A 20,676-nucleotide genomic window follows, 5' to 3' on the forward strand; every position below is an offset into this window, starting at 1 on the left:
ACAATGACAGAGCGTCGTAATACATTTACATCAAGTACAATACGTCAAAATGGCCGACACGATAAACGTGACGGGAGATATTTTCGAAGTTGTTAATTAACCTGTGGCTATTTCAAGCCTTTGGCATCACTGATCAAATGGCCGATCATTGAAAGGTGATTGTGAAGATGTGTCAAATAGATACTAAGGTAAATTCATAGATTTCTGTAAATTGTCACAGTTTGGATTTTTTTTCGTGGTTTTTCTCTCTGGGATGGGTTGTAGCGAGGGTATCCTTAAATGGGCTTGCAACCACGCTTCTGTATGAATTCGTACCACGGAATTCCAAGGGTTTTCCCCAGGAATGTGGAAGCAGTCAGTGTTTACGCCTTTTCAAGAATACAGTCACGTGAAGAACGTCATGTGACCGACCTCGCGTCCCAGTCGTATATCTTGTAAACTTCACATTAAAAAATTAGTTATTGTTATAACCAAATGAAACAAAACCCATTATCCGATAGGGGTAACTGTACATAGCCGTTACCACAATAAACTTAGTAACATTGTTTGGTTTGACTTCTTGGCGCGTGTCTGAATTCCATTAACATGTAACATATCCTAAAACTAGCTTATCAGCAAATCTCGCTGCACTGCGCGCGACAGATACTAGAGCAAGGCATGCCAGAAATACGAAACCTAAAGCTTCCGAAAGGAAGCCTTGGACATCACGTGCGTCGGGGGACCAGCGCCATCTGATTGGCCGTTAACAGTTGTACAAGGCGGAGCAAAAAGCATCGTTTTTCCGTCCATTTTACGCTTGAAAAACTCGACCCTTTTCTGGACACTTTCTAGACGCTGACCAATTAATCAATTTTAATGAATTTTTAGTCGTTTTTCCGTCCAATGACCATATACGGAAAAAAACGACGTTTTCGTATTTGCAGTGTTTGTGTCTTGAAATATATTTGATGCGTTATTAAATTGATAATCACTTTCAACACTATCTTTTTAAAAAATATATCATTTAAAAAGAAATTATATAATTTCCCATGGAAAGGGCCACCAAGCTAAGTTTTATACCAAAGTGGATGTTGTACTATGAATAGTTTAGTGTTTGTTAGTTCAGCAACTAAATCATATTAATCTGACTTTGATAAGGCATCAATTAAATAATTGGTTGGAATAATCAATTGATTAGATTAAAATTTATATCATTGCTTGACCATGTTTCTCTGAGTTCATAAACATCTTGCTATCATTTCTAGTAAATTAATTAAAACGACTTATAATCGTTTTTTACAGTTGTATTATTATATACTAAAGAAGAAGAAGTTTATTCGGTATCAAATGCAGCATGGCAAAGAATACAATACATGAGATACATTTTGGCACATGGATAGGTGGGACAACTATTGTACTGTCTCAAAACAATATTTATGATGCATAACACAGGCAGATTTTCTAACACAATCTGAGACCTTGTATTACATATCTTTTAGAATTCTAAACATTTTCCCATGCACACCTTTCCTAAGAAGTACATAAACAGTTTATTTCTGTCTGACGAAAGTCTATGAAACCTGCTGCATAGAGTCTGTGTTTTGGTTTTCTGAAATGCTTTTGACACAGAGATTGTTGTACAAATACATTATCAATTGTAGAATACATGATACTAAAATGTATATCAGTAAGCTTCCACGACCAGTGAATCACTTATGTTGTAAACAATTCCAAACCATTAATTTTCCTATATTAACTAAGCTTTTTTTTATTTCAGTCCGTCTCTTCATAGAAATGCTAAAATATTCAAAGAATGATTTAATGGGAATTAAATTAAAATATTTTGCGGGAACGAAAACCATTGACAATGATGATATTTCATGTTTAAAGAATTATTACTGCTAGAGTAATTTTCAATATTAATAGATATAGGCTTATTGCGATTTTTGTGATTTACCTAAAATCATATCTAAAAATCTGTAACAAAATAAACAATATCTGAAAGACAATTTCCACCATATTGTACTTTAATGTAAATTATGGTAGATTTCGATCTGCATCAACCGAAATCAGATCGCATTTAACTGATAGCGAGGACTTCCGCGCACACCTTGATCAGCCTCAAGCATTTTTCTCCCGACGTGTGTGTTTGGGTAAAGGCATACATCTTATCCAAGCGATACTTAATGAATATAGAGAGGGAATATAGCACAAACCGTGGGCACGTCGCTTCTCGGGTATCATTTGACCCGGAGGTAAGTTTGACAAATCCGCAAGCGCGCCCGGCCTTCTAATTGGCTCAAACTGACGCATGCACCAATTATGATTGACAGACTGTATCGGTCTATTGTAACAGTTCACATACATTGCAGCTGGTTATTTCTGGACACCTTATGCTCCATCCATTTGCAATAAAATGTTAGGTTCTGAAACTATTAAAGTAAGATGGCCGATTATGTCCCAGTTTACTAACCGTTGTAGAATGATCCTGTACAGGATTGCCGAGCTTGAAAACCTTCATGTTGCCCAAGATCTGCAGACAATTATTTGAAAATTATGTTTGTGTCTTCTCCTTGTAACATGAAATGGAACCCAAATTTAGAACCCAGTATTGAAATATCATGACCGTTTGCATAATTCGTTGTGAAGGAGAGACAATTTGTGGATAGCGTTGTTGTGTAAGCGTGTGAGATCTCACGCTACCTTCAGCAATATTCTGGCAAGATCACTTAAACTGGACTTGGCACATTGGACCTATGTGGGGAATTATTCCCTGTTTTGGGCGAGACAAACGCTTTAACGACAGGACTCCCTTACGACAAAATGACACAGTGTAGCATGTTTGGTAGCTAGCCTTGGACGATGGTTTATGCCCAAGATTGGAACACAGGCTGTCGACGGCGATAAGCTGTAACATCACCTGGTAGGTGGTGGGGTCCATCTGAACCTGCATGTAAACACTGAGGTTGTTGTTGATACAGTACAGCACGGCTGGAACAACGAATGGGATACAGTTGGACAGTGACGGCATTGTGATGTCACCTCGACCCAGTTCGGGCAACATCATTGCTATCGACATGACAATCTACAACGCAAATAATACATGGATGTAAGTAAGACTGCTTGACCACGGTATATGGATCTGTACCGAAACGTCGCCTTTACAGTATTAAAGAAGTTGTTATCCATAAATTGTGTCTACGTTGTCATTCGTCAACTTCTAAGTAATGCCTATCAAACAATTCATGATCTGTCATGGAAGTACATTGTTATAATTAGAATATGTATGGTTGAAAACAATAAAATAGAATATTGTGCAACGACTCTTAAACAAACCTTGAGAACCTCCGTGGAGACAATAACGGACGACGACCTGAACGGCAGTTTCTCCTCCACTAGACACAGATGCGCCAGAATAGTATAAAAGCTGTAGATGAATACACTGGAACACAAACCAATGTAGATCCATTATCATTTCGTATTTCTTGAAAAAAGTGTTTGACAGTCAACTTTAGCATGTAGTCGTATCTACGCCCTTATCTTGAATTGTCTTCCTCATATAAAACTCCCCTTCTTCACTTTGGCCGCACGTTGGCCGCACACAACTATGTAACAGTCCCTTCTAAGTCATCGAGTCTATACCCGACAAGCTTGTGATTGAAATTACGAGCAACGTCCCACACCGCTAGAGTACGATCAAACACCGAATCCTACAACCTGATCTTTCGACAAGCATATGTTACTGGAGGTCTTTTCTATCCCGGAATCCCAACGATTATTTTACAATTATATACTGAACCGCAAAAGAAACGTCACCCCTAGAAACATTGCAAGAAAAGGTGTCATTTAAATATCTGGGTATTTTTTGTCAGAGTTTCTAAAATTTAACACTACCTTGTCCGGAAAAATGAAATTTGATGATAAAAAAACAAAGCAGATAACAATAAAACCGATCGCCCAAATGCATCACAGCAACGGCCATGGTAAACCCGTGCACGTCAGTTCTGTGCAAATTGAAATGCACTTGCGTTCCCCGATTTGTTGCCCTATAAAAATCCACCCAGATCGGATAGCATTCATTATTGAATGGCTACCACATGCCAAAATTGACAAGAAATCAGCGACAGAAATCAAGCCCTTGGACGATTGCAAGCTGGACAAACCGCCTAGGAAGTAGCCAATGCATTTCAAGTCCACCATGTACAGGCTCCAGCAACGGTACCAGACAACCAATACTACAGATGACCGACCACGTAGTGGAAGACCAAAGGTCACCGCCACCCGACGTCAGGATCGTCAGATTGTGCGACAGCATCTTCAAGATTGCCTTGTTACTGCTGTGGAAACTGCTCGACAGACCATGGGGACACACCAGCGACACATTAGTGTGGACACCGTGCGTCGACGATTGACGAGCAGACACCTCCTCTGTCACAGGACACACCGAGGACCCATACTGACACCACGTCATCACCGGGGCCGCCTTCAGTGGGCAACATAGCACCAGCAATACCTCATTTGGCACGTCGCCGCAACCACGAGCTTCAGCATGATAACGCCCGTGCCCACATTGCGAGAGCAACAAGAGACTTCCTCCAGCAGAATGGCATCAGAACCATGCTTTGGCCTACCCTCACTCCCATTTAATCCCATTGAGCACTTGTGGGACGAGATTAAAAGGCGGCTGAATGACGTCCGACCAAGGCCGACAACTGCAACTGAACTGCGTCAGGCGTTCCTCAGAGCGTGGGCTCAAGTGCCTATGGCCTTCATCAACCGCCTCATCCATTCCATGTATCGACGTTGCACGGCAGTCATCAATGCACATGGCGGACACACGAGATACTGACTTGTGATGCCATTTCTCAGAGACTAGAGTTGTGTTTCACTTTAAGAACATTTGACACTTTAATTGCAACCTTGATGATCAGTTTTGCCAAGTTTTATCTTTCTAATATGTCTCAAAGTATATTTACAGTGTGTCATATTTTTGAAATATTTGTTTTGAATCGATTTATCCTGACATATGACTCAATGAGTGTGTGAATGTTTAAGGTCACAGTAATATCATTGAAAATGTAATATATGAGTTCTACAAACTAAACAGCGATAGCAATAGCTGAGTTATGGCCTGAAATAGGTTTTCTTATATAGAAATGATAATGAAAATCAGATTCAAATCTTTTGAAGAGATTGTGGTGTCATCACAAGAAAAAATACCCATAAATACAAAATATACAATTTTGTATATTTGGTATTTCCAAAATATACAATTTTGTATAGTTGGTATTTCCAAAACTATACAATTTTGTATATATGGTTAGATTTTACCACTGCTTCATTGAATTTCTTCACCTCTTATAGAAGGTTTCACATAATATGTGGTTGCTAAGTTTACTAATGATACCGAACAGTATTATTATTGCATGTAACAATAATGCTTTAATACTATTTTCATTATGAGAACTATATGATGTTATGAAATAATTTGTATTTCGTTATGTTTTACATAAGAAATAGAACATTTGTACGGATCTTAAAAACAGTTTGATCAATATAAAATGCGTATGACACCTTTAGTCAGAATTAGTCAAGTATGGTTAGTTAAGAAATAGTTACCTGTTTACCTTTCATTAAAGTGGAACAGACCAAGTGGCCAGAAAGCAGACATTTTGAGAATTTACAGGATAAATTATGCACTTTTAATCAAATCATACACCAGAAGTAAAATATTTTTACGGGATATATTTATTTCTTATCAACTTTAATGTGGAACATACCACTCATAAAGTGGGCGGAAAAGTTATCATAAGAAATTATATTTTTTTCATTATCAGAAAGACACTATATATACAACATAAACTGAAACGAGTGCTATCACACATTTTGATGTATTTCATTACATCATTGCAAAGGACACTATTCCTCAAAGTTGTTGTTCTTGCTTTGCTTTAAGTGTTTAAGTGTGATCGTCTTCTGTCTGGGCCACGAGTCTCCTGTGGGACTCGTGTGTGAGTAGGGTACCCATCTATTGCGAGTTTAAGCATTCATAAAATTTATGTTTGTGATGATCCCATTATTATATATATATATATATATATATATATATATATATATATATATATATATATATATATATTTATCCTTAGCTTCTCTGCTCCATTATTATATATATATATATATATATATATATATATATATATATATATATATATTTTTTTTTTATCTTTAGCTGCTCTGTGTACATATGTTAGAGTAGCTATCTCTAAGAAATGTAAGGAAATTTTGTTTGTTTGGCCTTCGCTATTACTTATCTACGACAAAGCGGATCTAACTGCAATTCTTGTTTAAACCGAGCAAAGTATGGTCTTGACGTTCCAGGGAATTGATTCAGGTTGCAAAATATAGGCGTACCTTGTCATTGCGATCTTAGAGAATTCCTCAATGTAATATAATACTGTACTTATAGTGGGTGAGATTGTGTAACAATATATTTAATGAAAATGATGCAAAACAACCTCAACGATTTGTTTTTATTAATCTTCTTTATTTCCTATATTCTATATCACTGAACAAACTACTCTGTGCTAACAACACACCCACAACCTGACACAGATCAAACGCCACTTACACAATCATAATCTGGTTAATCTGTATCACTTAACGAGTTTGAATAGCTTACTCTGCCCACAGTCGAGAGCAGCACAGTAATTAGTAGTTTAGACCAGGCGAATACACTGGTCACACTTGACTGGTCTGTCTGATGATTCGGTCACCTGCCAAATGGGATGTCTGACAATTGGGTGTGAACCTTACAGAGGAAGTTATTTTATGAACGCGTCACGTGTTACAAAAGAGATGACCATTATCTAAGTCTCCTATGATCATAAAGGACATAACATTGAATAAAGTGAAATTCATTTTCGACAAACTTTTATGAACAAATTTAAAACAGTGCGGGCAGATTCTATTTTCTAAAAGGGTTGGGGGGTTGTGAATCGTCCTGTTTCGATCCAGATCTAAAACTAGCTAAAATGCGACGGTGATCCATGTATTTAAAACATAAGGAGCAACAACGTTACGATTATGAAAGTTCTTAATGTATTGCCCTTAACGTTATGTTTATCGTTCCAAAACTCTGTTCTCCAGCTCAGTTCATCTTTGTTTATGAGAACGTTTTTAATATGGGCAATTTTCTTCTTTCGGGACATTGGAGCAGTTAAAACATCATAAATATTAAGATTACAGGCAATTTTAACAACTTTAGTACTCCATGAACTTTTACATAGTAACCATTTTCTTCATCAAAGCGTTACAAGTACTGTTATTAAATCTTGGGGTAGTCTAAAAACATTAGCATGTAATGTAACAAATGGGGAGGAGAGACCCATGTCTCCATTAGTGGCTATACTGGAGGTACCGTTACCAACACCAAGAAATAATTTACAGGTTCTATTTTGGATTAGATTAACGTTTTATCCTCATATACCAGAGCCATAGAACATTACCGGCTCCACAAGACTTTCACACAGTTTCATAAAAACATCATAAGACATACACCCAACAGAATAAGACAAAGCATGGCTGGCAGAATTGTAAAACTCTTTCACAGTTTCACATATAACGATGCTCGTCAACCCGTAGTCCCAGATAACGATATGATTCTACATAGACCAGTGTTTGCCCAGCGTAGAGGAATGAAACCGATGATCTCGGTTGTGATTTCTAAAATGAATTACGTTTGTCTTATTCATATTCACTGACAGTTGCCAACGTGCTGACCATTCATGCAGTACATTAAGCATGGATTGTAATGAACATTCATTGGGGGCAGTTAATGCAATATCGGCAGCATACATTAAAATGGAGAGCATAGTCTCATCAACAAGTACGCCACAATTGAGATTGTTAATAGCCAGGTCGTTAACATACACGGAAAATATAGCTGGGGATAATTTACAGCCTTGCTTTACACCATGTTAAACAGTAAAACGTACTGTAAGAAATTCTCCTACATGTGCAGTACAATTGACATCGACATACAATCGACTGGATAGCATTCAATATATTTCCTCGAACTCCAATATTCCTCAGCTTCGCTATAAACGGTGTTGAAGTTTTTTTTTACATCAACAAATGTAACAAAGGTCGATTGTTTTTTTTTTCTATACTGAACTAAAGACTTTAAAACCTATAAATGATCAATACAGTCTCATTTGGATCTAAAATAAGTTTGCTTATCAGCTATGATATTGTCCTTTTCAAGCCACTCAGTCTTTAATTGAGTACATAAGCATATATTTGTTAGGAATAGATGTTACAATGATACAAAGGGTTTCTAAAATCCTTCATACCGATCTTAGGAATAGGATGGATATATCGCTGTTCCACATAGCTGGTACAGTTCCATTTACAAAGCAATAATTAATAATTCTGTAAAACAAATCAACTGAACTTAAATTTTTTTAACACTTCGGCAGGAATATCATCCACACCTGTAGCCTTTCCATTCTTAAGTCTAAAGACTAAAGACTAATGGGATGTCTGGGAGTGAACCTTACATGTTTATCATTTATCCAATCCATTTCTTGAACTAGCTACTCCGAATTGAGCCATAATTCATTCACCACAGTCCTAAGGGGAAATTCAAACATATCCACCTATAATTCACGACTATTGCAATCTTGTCAAATAACATGTGCTTGACATCAGGTCGATTTTATTGATATCATGTAATGACTGTTGGAATATTATCTATGCATTATGCTGTCTAAAAATCTAGATATATTTACAATATCATGTATGCATTTTTGAATCATTGTATTCCGGAGTGGTCTTCATATAAACTTCTTGACCAATCCGCTTCATGTACATTTTCAGAAAAACAGAACATAACATGGGAATACCGTTCGAATTGAGCCTCGCTCAATTTCCCTGTGCGCTTTGATTTTTTATTTATTTTTTTTAAATGAAATTTTTACAGGGACTAGCTGTGCTACCACAATACTTGTGTTAATTAATATTGATAACATTGAATGCTAAACCATTATTACATTTTTGTCTAATTTTAGCGATAATGAAAACTGAGTGGAGATAAGATATATTGATGAACAACGTCTTTATTACAGTAAGGAGCGACGCTTAGGTGTATGTTGTAACACCATTATCAAGCAAGTGATGTTGTTCATCCACAGATCTTATCCTCTCTCAGTACTCCAACTTCTAAATTCCTCGCAAAGAAGATAATGATACTTGTTTTGAATCTTGCCATCGTACAAAATATTCTTCGCATAGTATTCAAGAAACAATGTAATATTAATATCATATTACGCCATCAATATATGTTGTGCAATATTTGAGAGGTTGGCGCCTGTCGGGACGGTGTGAGATGCTAAAACTGTTCTTGTATAGTCTAGTATCCTTTGGCTAGTGACAGCTACCACTGTTTATTCCCATTCAAGTTGCTAACGGTGTTTCATCTAAACAGTATTATTGGAAAGGAAATTAAAAAATTACTTCATTCGTTATGCTACCATTTTTGAATATATGTCCATGAGATTAATCTGTTCATTTTTCCGTATTTTTATTACGGTACTTAGTGCTTTGTGTGGCATAAACGATCAAATAGTAAGATGACTTCAATTAAAGGGCAATTATAACGAGAGGCTGTTCACATATATGTACATCATATATGTATCACGCGAATCATTTCTGATTTTACTCGACGTAAGAGCTAGAAACGTTACCTACTTCAGGCGCAGCAGTTCAAGATGTTGGCGCTATCTAGATTTGGTCCCTGACACATGCAGCTCTATTTGATGGGTGTATTGTACTTAATAAGCTGAACTTTTATAAATCTATTTTTTGCAAATATATACTAGTCACTCCAACTAATCATTGTTACTAAAATATATAGGATTGTTGTCAATAACGTGTCCATTCGTATGTCTGTTTTACGTCTGTTTCACTAATTATTGACACTAAGAAACTCGCACAATTTTTTAAATCGTTACTAAACGTGTTGTACTTGTCTACATCTTAATTGAAAAGTGGGAGAAAAGTTGCTTACTGTATTTTGCGGCCTTTGATGGTTCTGATGATCAAGATGACAACGTCAAAATCGTAGTATTCATGAGTCGATGAGGATTCAGGAGTTTTTGAATTGATGCAGAACAATGCACAATGCACAATGCGTGGATGCAAAAAAAGAAACCATTTTAAACCCCTTTCTGTATATTTGTATTTGTATTCCTTTCTGAAACTATCATTCTACAAACAGTTGTGTTCACCGCCCATTGTGATACTTCTACTTAAGAAAATAAAAAAGGATGTTTATTTAGTCATTTGACATGCGTTCATTGTAAACAAAGATTATAGTGTGAAAGGATTACTAAGTTTGTCATCCAGTATAATGCACTTCCTCGATTAGCATAATTAGAACAGAGTTTGTAATTAGTTATATCCTGACTCCAGTTAACCAAGGCAGCTACATCAGTTGAGAGTGTGAGCTACTGGAGAAGAGGCGAGCAACTCAATGTGATTTATGAATTTGTGGAATCTTAATAAAATAAACGACCGCCTGTCGCAAAAATGCATTCGAACATTGAACACGCACAGTCGCAGATTTTCCTTCAGTATTGGTGAGGCAGGGTGTTATACATAGCCCTGTTCCTCTAAACACCCCTTCAAGATGTTGCTGTCCGGTTAACTCTAAACTTTGTATTTACATTACGCTTCCATTTATGTTACTCCTTCTTCTCCTCTTTAACAAACTGACCTTCAAGCAGTCTATGGCCAGCTCCCAAAGCCCTGTATTATTATGGGCGACTTCAATGGACATAATCCACTTTTGGGAAGTGCTGATTCAAACCGGAAAGGGAAGATACTAGAAGATTTCATTTCCGATAACGCTTTATGCGTTTTAATGATAACTCGAGCACCTATTTACATCCAGGTACAGGCACCTATTCCTCCTTTGACTTATCACTTACAACCTCAGATTTGCTTAATGAATTCGAATGGTCAGTCCACGACGACCTCTTCGGAAGTGACCATTTTCCATCTATTCTCCAAACAATAGCTCCTACTGATGTTCCGCCATCATCAAGATGGAATTTCACAAAAGCTAACTGGTCTCGTTTCGAGTTACTCTGTACGAGCAAATTAAATCCGGATCGTTTTGTTGATGTTCCTGATTCAATAAAAGTGTTCTCTGATGAACTATACAAAATAGCTGATGAATGTATCCCCAAGTCCTCTGCAAATCCACACATTCGTGAACCATGGTTAAATGATAACTGCAAGCAAGCAAGAAAGGCACGGAAGAAAGCAGAACATTATTTCCGTCGCCATCCTTTGGTGCATAATCTAAATAAATTCAAAATTCTAAATGCTAAAGCACGGCGTACATTCAAGCAAAATAAACGTAGGTCTTGGCAAGCTTACATTTCAAAAATGAATTCGCGAACGTCATGCTCACTTGCTTGATAAAGGTGTTAGGATCTACACCAAAACGTCGCACCAATTGTAATAAAGAAGTTGTTCATCCGTAGAACTCGTCATACTTCATCACACCAACTTCTAAATGCCACTGAGGTATGGATCATGATCCAAAAAATCACAGGTAAGGGAACCAAATCTGTCATTCACCATCTTAAAACGGGAATTGATTATAAACTGATAAATCTGATACTGTGAAAGAACTGGGTGAAAATTTGGCTAAACATTCTTCCTCATCAAACTATGTACCTAAATCCCGCAAATACCAAAAGCAGCAGGAAAAGAAAACTATTGATTTTAATTCAGATAATGGGGAAGATTACAATGAAATACTTACTTTTCATGAACTACATACTGCCCTGGGACAAGCACACGATACTGCTACAGGAACTGAAAACATACATTATCAACTCCTGAAGCACTTACCAGAGTCATGTTTGCAATCACTGTTGAATATTTTTGATGAAATGTGGACGTCAGGACGATTTCCTCCTTCTTGGCGTGATGCAATTGTTATTCCAGTACCTGAACCAAGACGTGATCACACCGATCCATCAAATTATCGACTAATTTCATTGACAAGCTGCGTTTGGAAAACCATGGAACTCATGATAAATAATCAACTAGTTTGGTACTTAGAAACCAATAATCTTATTACAAATATACAATGTGGTTTCCGTAAGAACCGGAGTACTATCGATCATCTAGTGCGTTTAGAATCATTCCTAAAAAAGGCAACTCCAGTTATGTTTAAATAAAATTCATAAAAACGAATCAAAAACAAATTGCATTCATTTTTTGTAGAAAATATAAGCCAAATAAGGATCCCGATTTAGTTTTGGATGGAACTCCTATCAAAATAGTAAAAGAACCCAAGTTCCTTGGTATTATATTTGACCATCACTTGACCTTTCTACCACATATTAATGACTTAAAAACTAAATGTTCAAAGGCACTTGATCTCTTGAAAGACGTTTCAAATTCGAAGTGGGAAGGGGATCAGAAAACCCTCCTCCAACTCTACAGAACGCTCATCCACTCTAAATTGGATTATGGCTCCATCGTATATGGTGGAGCTTGTAAAAGCATTTTTAAAAACTGGATGCTGTTCATCATCAGGGCCTGAGACTTTGCCTTGGAGCTGTTAGTACTTCTCCAATACAGAGTCTGTATGTGGAGGCTGATGAGCCCTCCCTATGCAACGTCGCATTAAATCTTTACAGTACATTTCTAAATTACATTCTTCAAAATCCAATCCAGCTTACAACTGTGTTTTTAATCCACTTTATGAAGATATATGACTTATAATAGAAAATCATCACTTATTCCACCTCTAGGAATAAGAATACACTCTCATATTTCTGCTGCTAAAATAAATCTTGAAAATATAGCCCCCACTCAGCTTTTCTCTTCTCCATCATGGCAATGTGTCCAGCCAGAGGTGAACCTAACCTTAACTAAACTAAAGAAATCTGACACAAATCTGAATTACGAAGCAAATATGACACTTACAAATCTATATTTACAGATGGATCCAAGGATGGTGACACTCTTGCAAGCGTCACTGTCATTGGATCCAGGACTATCTCATCCAGATTACCTGATAACTGTTCTATTTTCAAAGCGGAAGCAAATGCTATTTTAACAGCACTTAAATATATCAACAGCCAAACCAAACATAAACAGTACATACTTTTTTCAGATTCTCTTTCCTGCCTTCAGGCTATTAAAAACTTGTCATGCACACATCAACTTTTCATTGAAATTGTTGAATTGTATAATAACTTTGCTACTGGCCAATGCGACATTGGGTTACCAAGCCATGTTGGGAACACAATATAATTATAGGTAACACAATGGCCGACGCTGCTGCAAAAACAGCACTCAACAAATCTGTGACACCACTTCTGATCCCGTACACTGATTATAAACCTGTTATAAAATCCTACATCAAAGATCTTATACAAAAGAAATGGACCACCCAAGTAGGTATCAATAAATTACATGCAATAAAACCAAATATTGGTTGGGCTGACAGTCCAGATTTGAAGAGGTCATAATACGACGATGTCGTATTGGCCATAGCAGGTAGACTCATGAATATATCTTAAAAGGTGAGGCTCCTCTATTCTGCATCCCTTGTGATGAAAGAATCACAGTCAAGCATATCCTGCTTGACTGCATTGATTTTTCCATTACAAGGGATAAGTATTTCAAAATTACATTCATAAAGGATATTATTTAATCAAATCAGTGCTCATTTAATCATCGTTTTTTTTAAAGAAATAGAATTGATAGATGAACTTTGATTGTAATATGTATAGTATAAAGTAAAGGATTTTTAATTTGGTAGAATGAATTCATAACTGAGATAGTTAGTGGCTGTCCCTTCACAGGGGGTTGAAGTATTGTAAAACAATTGTCCCCCTTGGAAGGTACGTAAGTCCGCTATCATTCAAAGTATTTTTTCATTTCTCTGTGAGTTTAATCACAGTATTTTTGTTGATTTTAACTGTTTGGCTAATCATTCTGATCATCGTCAGTGGCCAGGGGAATGGTGTAAATCCTACTTGGGTGCCAAGTACCCCATGGCCCCTGGTATGGTGGCCTAACTTTGGTTGCTGACGATCTACAGCCCGTTTTGATATTGTATCGTCTGTAATAATCTGATCATTTTATTGTTCTAGAACTAGTTTTACAATTATAATCTGTGATATATTGCTAGTTGTTGTACTGTCCTTCGACGACAGGTTTTTATATATATAATATAAATGCAAAACTGGCTCAAGTCACGATATGACTGAAATAGTGCCCATGTGACATTAAATATGAACTCACTCACTCACTCACAGCGATGAACGGATTCGAGTGTACCGACGTCGAGGTGAACGTTATGTCAATCATTGCGTCATGGAAGAAGATCGGTTCCTGGGCGGCAGCGTTATGGTATGGGGGCGGGGGAGGATTACAGCAAGACAGAGGCCCCATTTGATAGCGGTAGAGGGAAATCTTAATGGACAGCGCTACCGCGACGAGATCATCGCCCTGTTGTTCTACCGTTTTTGCGTCGTCATGGCCCAGGCATTCCCTTTCAACATGACATGCCCGGCCTCATATTGTTCGACTTGTTCAGGATTCTCTTCAACAAAACAACGTGAATGTCATCCCCTGGCCGGCTCGCTCCCCTGATCTCTGACCAATCGAGCACATGTGGGATGAGATGGATCGGCGCCTTCGTCGTCAACCGCGTGGTCCACAGACACTCCAGGAACTTCGAAACATGCTCCAGCAGATATGGACAGATATCCCGCAGGACTGCGACGCCTGGTCCATTCCATAAGACGAAGATGTGTTGCTTGAATCGCAACCAGAGGTGGACACACACGCTATTGATTTTTAAATTGACATTTTGGCATCTCCATGTTTTTTTTTATGAAATCACGCATTTTCTGAAGTCAGTATGGCAAATTAAACCATTTGAACACTTACAGGAGTCTTTTATCTGTTGCAAACCGAAATTGTTTCAGTTTTGGTGAAAAACATAACTTTGCATTAAATCTTATTCAATGTCAAAGGAACTTTTGTTGTTCGGTGTAGAGTTCTTACACCAACTAAACATATAACAGACAGATGTATTTTTATGGCAATAGCTGAGTTATAGCCTTCAATTGTTTTTCCAATATGGTGAGGAGTGGTGTGTCGAACTGAAATTTAGTTTAACGTTGCGTTCAAGACTATTGCACTATATAGCGACGTTCAAGCACGTGTGTGTGTGTGTGTGTGTGTGTGTGTGTGTGTGTGTGTGTGTGTGTGTGTGTGTGTGTGTGTGTGAGGCTGCCTGTTCTACTCTGAACTGATGCCGATTTGATAGCGCTGGCCCACTGAAATACCATGCCGCAGTTTAACATGAATACCCTACTCAGACACAGTATACTGACTTCGATCCGACCAGTCCTTGCTTTAGCCCCTTAATGCCGAGCGCCAGACAGGGAACAACAAGTACAATGTACCATTTTTTTACGCTTTTTGGTATGGCGTGGTGGGGGATCGAACCCCCGACCTTCCGCTCTCGGCGCGGCGGACGCTCTACCACTTCGCCACGGAGGAGGTCTTTTTCCCTTCACGCCGAACAATATTTCAGCAGCATTTCACAACTTTTGAGATACAGTCGGGCATTCTCTTTCCAACATGATTTCAGATAGTGTCACACGACTCTGCTCAGAAGTTGTTTGATCAAGGTTACATCATTCAAAGCCCCAGTAAAGCTTTCAAAACGTTTTATGGCAGACATGCCGAGGACATTTTCAAATTTGATGCATTAATGACAAAAAGGATGTCCGATGCAATTCCTTAATTTGACTTGTACTGTATGTTCCATTGTTTTTTTCAGGTGAACAATTGACTTGCCTTTGCATGTGTTTGTGACGGGCGCCACCGGTGGGGTAGGATACGCGAACCTTTTCACCTTTGATAGTGATTCATAAACACAAGCTCTTGATATAGTCTGAGTCGTACAATCGACTCTGCTTTATGGATGTGGAAAGGATTTTGTTGCTTTATTCCAATATGGAAATCTGATTCAAACCCTTTAAACAAATTGTGGTGTTTTATTGGTGGTTAAAATGAGTTAAATCAGGTGTCACGATGCTTATGGAATTTATTTTTGTATTTGCCAAAGAAAAACATGAGTTTTGAGCAAAGGAAAATATCCTCCCCAATGGGCCACTCTTCGCCCATGAATCAGTTGAATCTTATGTCACGCTGCTTGTGGACAAACATTTATGTATTTGCCAAAGAAAAACATGATTTTTGAGCAAAGGAAAATATTCTCGCCCATGGGCGAAATATGTTAATAACACTACAAATCATTTGAATTGATTTAAAATGAGTTGAATCATGTGTCATGATGCTTGTTAAATTGTATTTGCCAATGAAAAACATGAGTTTTGAGCAAAGGAAAATATTTTCACCCATGGGCGACATAGTTTTGAGTTTTAAAAAACCCAACTTTTTACATTTTTTCTTCCTGTTTATGTACCCTTGAAAACATATTTTTGTAAATACCTTTGACAGAGACTGGCCACAGCATGGAGAGTTTCTGGACAAATGAGTTTCCAGAATTGATATGGGACGTGTCATATATATGTATTTAACTGGTACACTTATCAAGGGTGAAGTATTGGAAACTATGCAAGGAACTTCTAATATCTGTTATGGAAGTTAACCCATACCGGGCACGTATCAGTGTGGCCCACTTGTGCCATGCAAGCATTGGATCAGTAACGGTTAAAGACCATCTAGTGTCAACGTAACAAGGCAAACTGTAGGCGGGCATTACCGGCTAACCAGTATCGGCACATTACGGCACATAACGGCACATTACCACCTTATAACGTTAATATTGGCCCAGTAATGCAATGTTAACAGGGTAATGGAGGTCGTCAATATTTGATTTTGTGAAACCTTCGTAGAACAGACGCATGGTGCTGACGAGCCAAGGACCATAATCAGGTTCAATTTGAAATTCGAACGCACGATAAACGGGTCATCGCGCACCTAACGGACGCATCTTAGACTGCTCAGTATTTGAGTTACAAAGAGTCGTGTTTTTGCTTTTTAGATGAATACGTTTTCAGCATACTTATTGCGTGGGTTGTTTCAAACGGTAAAAACATGACACTCACTCAGTGACCAGTAGAATTCCCCATAGCAGGGGCCTGAACACATGTTTGTCATCGCTGATGAAAGACACACACTCCGACTCCACTTTCTGTGACTCCTGAAAAAAGGAAACACATGCCATTAACACACTATTTTTCAAATTACGTCATGACATGACAATATAAAATATACTTTACACAACTTCCTAAAATACGATTATTACCTGTGCCATTGTGTAACGAATTGCATCGAGCTCCACGCGTTCTTCATCAACATCTACACTGCTGAATCATGATTAACACGCATGATATGTCTGTGCCATCTGCCACACCAGCTGATACCCAATAGTATAGGCTGCCTCATCGTCAAAGCCGTCAATCATTTCACCTGTCATCGTTTGTACTTGTCACTCACCACACATAGCGCACGCCCCCTATCCGATTTCTGAATACAATTTTCCACCTAAAGCATTCTGACTGAAGAGGCCACGTCCCTGAACAATGCAAATTTTGCAAACATGCGCACATCCTATTTTAACTAGTTTATAAAGATGACGCGCATATGAACTACATATTATAATATTTACTACGTTCACGTAGCGTCTGTTCGGAAAGGCTTCGCAACTAAGGACATCAGTAAGTATGACGGATGTCACTGATTGGGCAGGAATTGCTCACCATTTTGCAAACATCTTTTAGAACAAACGGAGTTAGATTTGTGTGCTGGTGCAGTGATGATATTCCTGGTTCATACTTGGTTTCAAATGCACAGTAACATATTGCTATGTACCTGCCTCTTATACATACATTTCATTCCAGGATGTTATGGCCATCAGGAGAGCAAGTAGATATATGATGTGTGTGACAGCGGTAACAACATGCATCGTCGTATTCAGCTACAATGTTGTAACTGTACCAACAACCATTACCAACACACTGCAATGTTTCCTCGGTTCACAGACACGGGGTTCAAAAGTACCAGTAACCAACAGCAGCACCCTGCCATCTTTTCCCGGTCCACAGCAACGGGGTGCAAAAGTACCAGCAACCACCAGCAATATCCTGCCATGGCCTCCTGGCACACAGATACCAGAAACTGCCAGCAGCATGCTCGACACAAATGAAATAAGGAGGAAAATAAAACTTTTTGATGTCATGATAACTGGAAAAGAGAAACGCTCCTTTGAAATCCTACTCAAAACGTTTATGAAAGCCGTAGCACCTAACGTTACATATTTTTTGTATTCCGGTTCCTTGCTTGGTTCTTATCGTCATCACGGCATGATTCCTTGGGATGACGACCTTGACCTTGTGGTGCGAGCTAAGGATGCACAACGATTGGTCACCTCACTGTCAAAACTAGCACCACATTTTATTATCAATCGACGAAGTTCTCTCAGATGGAAGTTTTATCATCGTAGATCTTACAAAATACCTCGGTATTCGTGGAAATGGCCGTTTATAGACATTAGCTTTTATACAGAAAATAGGACTCACATTCGTGACTACGATCGACGATATCGTCGTTTTGTGTTTAAACGGACTGACGTATTTCCTCTCGGCAAGCGACCTTTCATGGGCCTCCTTCTACCCACGCCGAGAAATACAAAAGACGTCATACTCCAAACCTATAGTATCAGTGTCTGTCAGAATACGCCCTATGATCACAGATGGGAGCGAACTATCCCTGCTAGCAAACAGGCAACTCTGCAGTGTGACCTGTTGAAGGCCATCTATCCATTCGTTCGGCGGGAAAACAGCTCTAATGGTACCATGGAGATTCTCGAGAGGAATAATACACGCATTGGAGAGTTCTTCCTCTATGACAGGGATCAAAGTAGTAAAGTCTATAACTAGAAATATGGTGAGGACTGTTCGAAGGTAGATTCCCCATAAACCTTCATTAATTACTTATGTGAAGGCAAATTACATTTGTTTCTATTCATGAATCCTTTATCTTGCGTTCTCATCACGTTATAAACATGAATATGACACGTTATGAAACGGTATAACATGTATATGAACGCATTGTTATTTCATAAACACCTCCAGCTATATATTGACTTTATTTGTTTGTAGTTCAAATACAAAATATGTTCTAAAAACTGTTGTACAGTGTATTAAAGATAACGTTGGTTTTATCTTTATGATTCTCTACAAGAGTCTGGCAAAATACAAAGGCTTTGGACTTTATTCGAATAGTAGGTGCCAGATGTTGAATATAATTTTGTAACAAGATGTGCATGCTGTATATTTTTAATATCATGTTTGTTAGGTTTGTTATTTAAAATAATCTACCTGACAAAAGTGTAATTGCTAATTTATTGAATTAAAAAATGGTCATTTTTCTATTTTCTTATTTTGAATAGGTCTACACTACTCGTCCAACAATTAAAGATTAAAATAGCCCGATTCACAATGATTCGGTAACCTCTGTAAAACAAGATGACCGGGCAGAAGCATGCAGTCATGGGAACTTTGTGCTAGTGTCTTAGCTTTCTTATAACACCAATTTCCTTCTAACTGTAAATTAATATGAATATACTGAAAGTGAACTGAATGTAGATAATGTACTAACTGACCGTCGCATACAATATATTAAATGTTTCGCTAATGCGGCTAAAAACTCGGTCACGCTGTGAGCTAGTGGCCCATTTTGAGAGTCCACCAAGACAGGTTGACACAAAGGATCATTCTCGTGACCTGTGATTGACAAGATCACAAGATCAGAACACATTGTCAGTGAGGCTGAGAGACAATCTCCGTGGTCTTGTGGAAGAGCGTCCGCCCGGAGAGCAGAAGGCCCGGGGTTCGATCCCCGGTCGCGTCGTATGAAAAGACGTTGAAATGTGGTACTTGTTATTTCTCTGCCTGGCGCTCGGCATTAAGGGGCTAAAACAAAGACTGGTCGGCTTGGAGTCAGTATACTGTGTCTTAATGTATTCATGGTATCTAAGTGTGCTAGCAGTATAAAACCGGCATCAGTTCGGACAAATAAAAGCAGCCCCACACACATGTCGCAATATTAGTGCTATAATCTACGACGCGACGTTAAACCTCATTTCACCTGACCTTATTCACAGGGTAACAATTCATATAACATGTCCTATTTTAATTCTGGAAACCCAAAAGTCCAGAAACTCTACTGTCTTTTCCCAGTCTCGGTCAAAGGTATTTACAAAAATAAGCATGCTGTTTTCATGGGAACATACTAAGGAAGTATGGCCCATGGGCGAGTATATTTTCCTTTACACAAAACTCATGTTTTTGTTTCGCAAATATTTAACTTGTATTCCATCAAGTATCATACACAAAATTTTACTCATTTTAACTTAATTCAACGATTTTATAGCGATATTGAAATAGTTCGCCCATGGGCGACAAAAAGGCTTGGCCCATGGGCCTGCCCATTGGCGTAGTTTGACCCATGGGCGAGAATATTTTCCTTTATTGAAATAGTTCGCCCATGGGCGAGAAAAAGGTTTGGCACATGGGCGAGAATATTTTCCAATACACAAAACTTATGTGTTTGTTTCGC

The 20,676-nt window shown here is 38.2% G+C and overlaps 1 protein-coding gene and 1 pseudogene across 1 annotated transcript; one reads left to right on the top strand and one right to left on the bottom strand.

Moving 5' to 3' along the window:
• LOC139471209 (probable UDP-sugar transporter protein SLC35A4) overlaps positions 1–17,448 on the bottom strand; it is a 37,712-nt pseudogene extending 20,264 nt beyond the window's left edge.
• A 291-nt stretch (positions 17,449–17,739) lies between these two features.
• Positions 17,740–19,471, top strand: LOC139471210 (uncharacterized protein RP689-like). The gene is made up of 2 exons (XM_071253496.1): positions 17,740–17,774; positions 18,099–19,471. Exon 2 carries the CDS (start codon positions 18,246–18,248, stop codon positions 18,993–18,995), a length of 750 nt encoding a protein of 249 aa, XP_071109597.1. The 5' UTR covers positions 17,740–17,774; positions 18,099–18,245; the 3' UTR covers positions 18,996–19,471.
• The last annotated feature ends 1,205 nt before the right edge of the window (positions 19,472–20,676 follow it).

The sequence above is a fragment of the Haliotis cracherodii genome, unplaced genomic scaffold, assembly GCF_022045235.1.
Source record: "Haliotis cracherodii isolate W230 unplaced genomic scaffold, xgHalCrac1.p SCAF_22, whole genome shotgun sequence".
NCBI lineage: Eukaryota > Metazoa > Mollusca > Gastropoda > Lepetellida > Haliotidae > Haliotis > Haliotis cracherodii.